General features: G+C 37.3%; 1 protein-coding gene across 4 annotated transcripts in view; it reads left to right on the top strand.

Annotated features, from left to right (window-relative positions):
* The window catches only part of pax10 (paired box 10), a 7,932-nt gene extending 5,043 nt beyond the window's left edge, over positions 1 to 2,889 (top strand). For all 4 annotated transcript variants that reach the window (XM_014013896.1, XM_014013897.1, XM_014013895.1 and 1 more), the window contains 2 exons: positions 903 to 1,035; positions 1,139 to 2,889. In XM_014013896.1, the coding sequence (XP_013869350.1) occupies positions 903 to 1,035; positions 1,139 to 1,239 (234 nt within the window). In that variant the 3' untranslated portion in view covers positions 1,240 to 2,889. The remainder of the gene's footprint in view (positions 1 to 902; positions 1,036 to 1,138) is intronic.
* The last annotated feature ends 608 nt before the right edge of the window (positions 2,890 to 3,497 follow it).

Here is a 3,497-nt window from a genome sequence, read left to right as displayed (position 1 = left end):
TCTTAACAGTGAGTGAACAAATGGAGGTTGTTCTGAGGGGAGCAAATCCATGATGTGTTCAGAGAACGTGTGGAGAAAGTCTGCTGTGTGCAGAGCAGCTGCAGAAACCACCAGCACAGACATCGCCAGGCTGAACTTCTTTAAGGCGTTCATAGAAAAGCTGATGTTTGATGATCTCACAGCAGTTTTTTTTACTACAAAGGTGTCCAAAGGGTAGTAAATGTAAGGAAGTTCCACATTTCACTGTTATTTTTTGACAAAAAGAACACTTCTCTACAAATATGGGATTTGGCAGCTATTTGAAGAACAATAAATTCATTAAAAAGTTGTTTTAAAAGTACTTTAAATATCAATTTATTGTTTCAGCTTTATTTTGAACTTGGACATTAATGTAAAGAAAAACAAAATACAGATTATGAAATATTTTTAATAATAATACTAATAATGGAACAAATTTAAACAAAACTCTAAAAGCACAGTGGTTTCTGCCGAATTTATGATTCAGTGTTTGTAGTATTAATAGTAGTTTTCAGTGATTTGACATTTTCAGGCTCATTTCTCAGGCTGCCGCTTCACTCTGTGAACTTTAGCGCCCTCATGTGGTCAAAGTAAAAAAGTGTCTCATTTGTTTTATACTTCTTGGTGTAACAGTCATTTCATTTTTTATTCTTACCGTAGCTGTGGGAACATATTTAAGTTTTGGGGGTGCTGAGTGTGTTTCCTGATTWATATGTCAGCTCTAAAAAATGTCAAAATATTAAAATATTGTTAGAGTTCAAACATATGAAGCACCAATAAAATATTGCATTTCAGTAATCCAGCAGCTGTAGCAYCCTCAGCACCCCCTCCTCCTACAACAATGTTCATACTGAACTATTTATCTTCTYCTTCTCCTTTCTCAGTCCATTCCTCCCCAGTCAGCCTCCTCGTACTCCTGCATGCTGCCTCCATCACCTTCTGCTCCGCGCAGCTTTGACTCATCAGCGTACTCCTCCCCTCACCTGCAGACTCCGCCAACAGCCAACTCCAACACAGGTGAGGATCCAGTYCACAGAGACAACACACAAACATACAGCTGCTGTTTCTGTCAGCTAAAATCAGACTAAAAGGTTTTTTTTCCCCCTTCTCTCTCATTCAGGACTCATATCACCTGGGGTTTCAGTGCCAGTCCAGGTCCCAGGCACAGAGCCGCAGAGCATGGGTCAGAACCTGGGCCAGTACTGGGCCAGACTACAGTGAGCTCCAGACAATTGCTGACTAACAAAAGAAGAGAGGAGGGGAGAGGGCACGTAAATGTTGTGTCGAGAAAACAATATTTGAAGATGGGTTTTAAGGAAGCACAGGTTTGAGCTGCAGGGGCACCTTGATGGGTTGAAGACCCCAAAAGTATTAAATGTTTACAAACTCAGCCAAGAGCAGCTTTGGTTTCACTTAATAGTACTCTGGACATACTGGTATTGTCTTAGTTTGCACTAATTCTTTTGAACAGTAAGATGATTTTAAGTCTGAAGTGAAGATTAAGATAAATCTGAGGTGAGCTTAAGATTTAAAGAGTCTGAATTAGATGGGATTTGATCACAAAAATCAGAGGAAAATAGAGATACATGCTTATATTTATGTCCACATCCTTAAACCCTCAAGCTCAACTGAAAACCCCAAAAAGCTGCAAAAATTTAGAATTTTCTTTTACCTTTTGGGTGGCTTTAAGGTTCAAATTAACTTTACATTCAAGAAAACTTTTGAAAATTCATGTTTTTGAATAAATATATATCTTGTAAGTTTATCTAAAATTTGATCCTTAAAAACATCTAATGCGGTTTTGAAGCATGAAGTGAAGTGAAGTGAAACTCAACTTTCTGCTGACACACATTAAGCCAAACTTCAGGATATGAATCACTGCTCTGCCACACAAACTGAGTGAACGCCAGCAGATGTTGGGTGTACTGTGAAGTGTAACCACAGTGTCCTGTTACTTGAGCAGCTTAATGATATTAACGATAGCTAACTTTGATCCCTGAACATAAGCTGCGGCACGACTGTGAAGATTTTAGACTCGCTCATGACAATCACTTGTACTAAAATTGTACTGACAATTTTGAGATAAAACTTGTAAATCCTGCCCATCCCGACTGCACTACGACCACATATTTTTGTTCAGACATCTGTGTTTTAAGAAGGTAACTGCGGACAACAGTCTGATGTTATTAAAGGAGAGGACATGGGCTCCACTCACAAAGCACAGGTTGAATTTGTCAGAATCATGAGATTGGTGGGTCAACTGTGTCTAAGACGAGGCTACAATACATTAACTACAGTAAAGCTATTTATTTTCTTTATATTTTATAGAAATGTGGACAAATGTTTTATAAAGTCAATCAAAAACAGTAACAGCCTCAGAAGGATGAGTGAATGAGAAGCTCAGATTGACCAATTTCTGTTTTTGTAAAACCACTAAAGACACTTTTTCATCAGCAAGTGACAATCAAAAATCCTTGCATGCAGAATAGAAGGATTAAAAAGCAAACATTTGTAGGGCTGACAATCAGACTGGGAGGAAAACGAGCACTGTATAAAATGTGAAATTACTGCAAATGACCAAAAGATGGCTCTGCAGACAATCAGCTACTCACAGAGACGMATCAGATGTACAGAGGTTCGTTATTTGGAGAGTTTTAAATTCTGCTCACCTTCCTCTTATTATTGGTTCTGTTGATGCATCTCATAGAAAACTTTTATTTATATGTCTTTAAATTTGTTCACGACAGTCGCTTGTGTTGTTTTTGTTGTTGTCATGTGTTGTGTTAGCACTGCGTAGATACCAAGAGTCAACCCTTTTGTGAAGGATTTGGAACCCTTTAGTGAAAATAAAACTTGTGTGTCTAAAAGCTGCTTTTGTTGTGTTTCAGATTTTACTAGTGGGGATTRTTAAAATGGCTGGGGAATATTAAAAAAATGTTTCCAAATTCTTAGTAAATTCTAGTAAAATCCACAATAATTTGTGTATGTAACATGTTGTTTTTGGGCTTTTTCATCACAAATGTCCCACTGTAAGTGCCTACTAACACTCAGTTTTCATTTAGTATATTTTTGTCTGTTTAAAGCCTACACTGACTTCCATGAAGGAACACGTATCATCCACCACCTTTCATGTCAGAGGTTTACACTGAGATCATCAGAGAAATGACAGCATTGTGGCCATTTTAGTAAAATAAAAACAATTAAACAAAGTTTATACACATTTTGTATGCAATAGTGTATGATGTCATGCTCATATTATGTGATGTGAATGACACTCAGCTGTACATTAATTTTACATCAATATTTGTCAAACTGATTGAGTTAAACGCATTTTGTGTTGCTGATGTTGATGAGCATCTTCAGTTAGACTGACTCTAAAAGTTTGCTGTGTAGATTTACCGCTGCCGCATCAAAGTCCAATATCAGCAATATTTGGCACAATGCGTACAATTGAYGGACTTTTTATTTCAAATATATGG

This window comes from Austrofundulus limnaeus, unplaced genomic scaffold, assembly GCF_001266775.1.
Source record: "Austrofundulus limnaeus strain Quisiro unplaced genomic scaffold, Austrofundulus_limnaeus-1.0 Scaffold108, whole genome shotgun sequence".
NCBI classification, from domain to species: Eukaryota; Metazoa; Chordata; class Actinopteri; order Cyprinodontiformes; family Rivulidae; genus Austrofundulus; species Austrofundulus limnaeus.
Note: the sequence above shows the minus strand (reverse complement) of the source record. Positions and strands in the feature narration are given on the sequence as shown.